Source organism: Pygoscelis adeliae, unplaced genomic scaffold (assembly GCF_000699105.1).
Source record: "Pygoscelis adeliae isolate BGI_AS28 unplaced genomic scaffold, ASM69910v1 Scaffold458, whole genome shotgun sequence".
NCBI lineage: Eukaryota > Metazoa > Chordata > Aves > Sphenisciformes > Spheniscidae > Pygoscelis > Pygoscelis adeliae.
The window spans coordinates 70,905-71,308 of record NW_008825352.1 but is presented as its reverse complement, the minus strand read 5'-3'; the positions used below and the strand labels follow the sequence as shown (position 1 = coordinate 71,308).

The 404-nt window shown below is 64.1% G+C and overlaps 1 protein-coding gene across 1 annotated transcript in view; it reads right to left on the bottom strand.

Annotated features, from left to right (window-relative positions):
* Positions 1-404, bottom strand: part of RLTPR (RGD motif, leucine rich repeats, tropomodulin domain and proline-rich containing) — a 24,794-nt gene that overhangs the window by 13,512 nt on the left and 10,878 nt on the right. The window contains exon 19 of the mRNA XM_009330369.1: positions 289-346. Within this exon, the coding sequence (XP_009328644.1) occupies positions 289-346 (58 nt within the window). The remainder of the gene's footprint in view (positions 1-288; positions 347-404) is intronic.

Sequence of the window (404 nt, the reverse complement as noted above, 5' to 3'; positions counted from 1 at the left end):
CTGGGCTTCAGCCAGGTTACACCAAGCATCTCCTCTGTGCCTTTAGCCAGACACAGGCTCCCGCTTTCCCAGATGAACGGGAACAGCTCTCGCTTCTCTGTCTGAGCATCTGCTTCAGACGGAGGGAAGTAAGAGCAGAAGGACTTGAATGGCAGTGGGAGGGAGGGAGTTTCGCTCCCAGCCTGTGCTGGGAGGGATCTGGACAGCACCCCGGCACGGAGGCTGCATGGTGGTAGCGGAGGGTGACCGAGAGCACGGGTGGGACGGTTGGGGGCAAGCTGGACTTACGCAGTCGTCCTCCTGGGTGAGCTGGACGATGCGGTGCAGGACATCCAACAGCCCATCCCTGCGGGAGAGGCGGGGGGGGGGGGGTGACCCGCACACCCCACGGCACCACGGGGGGG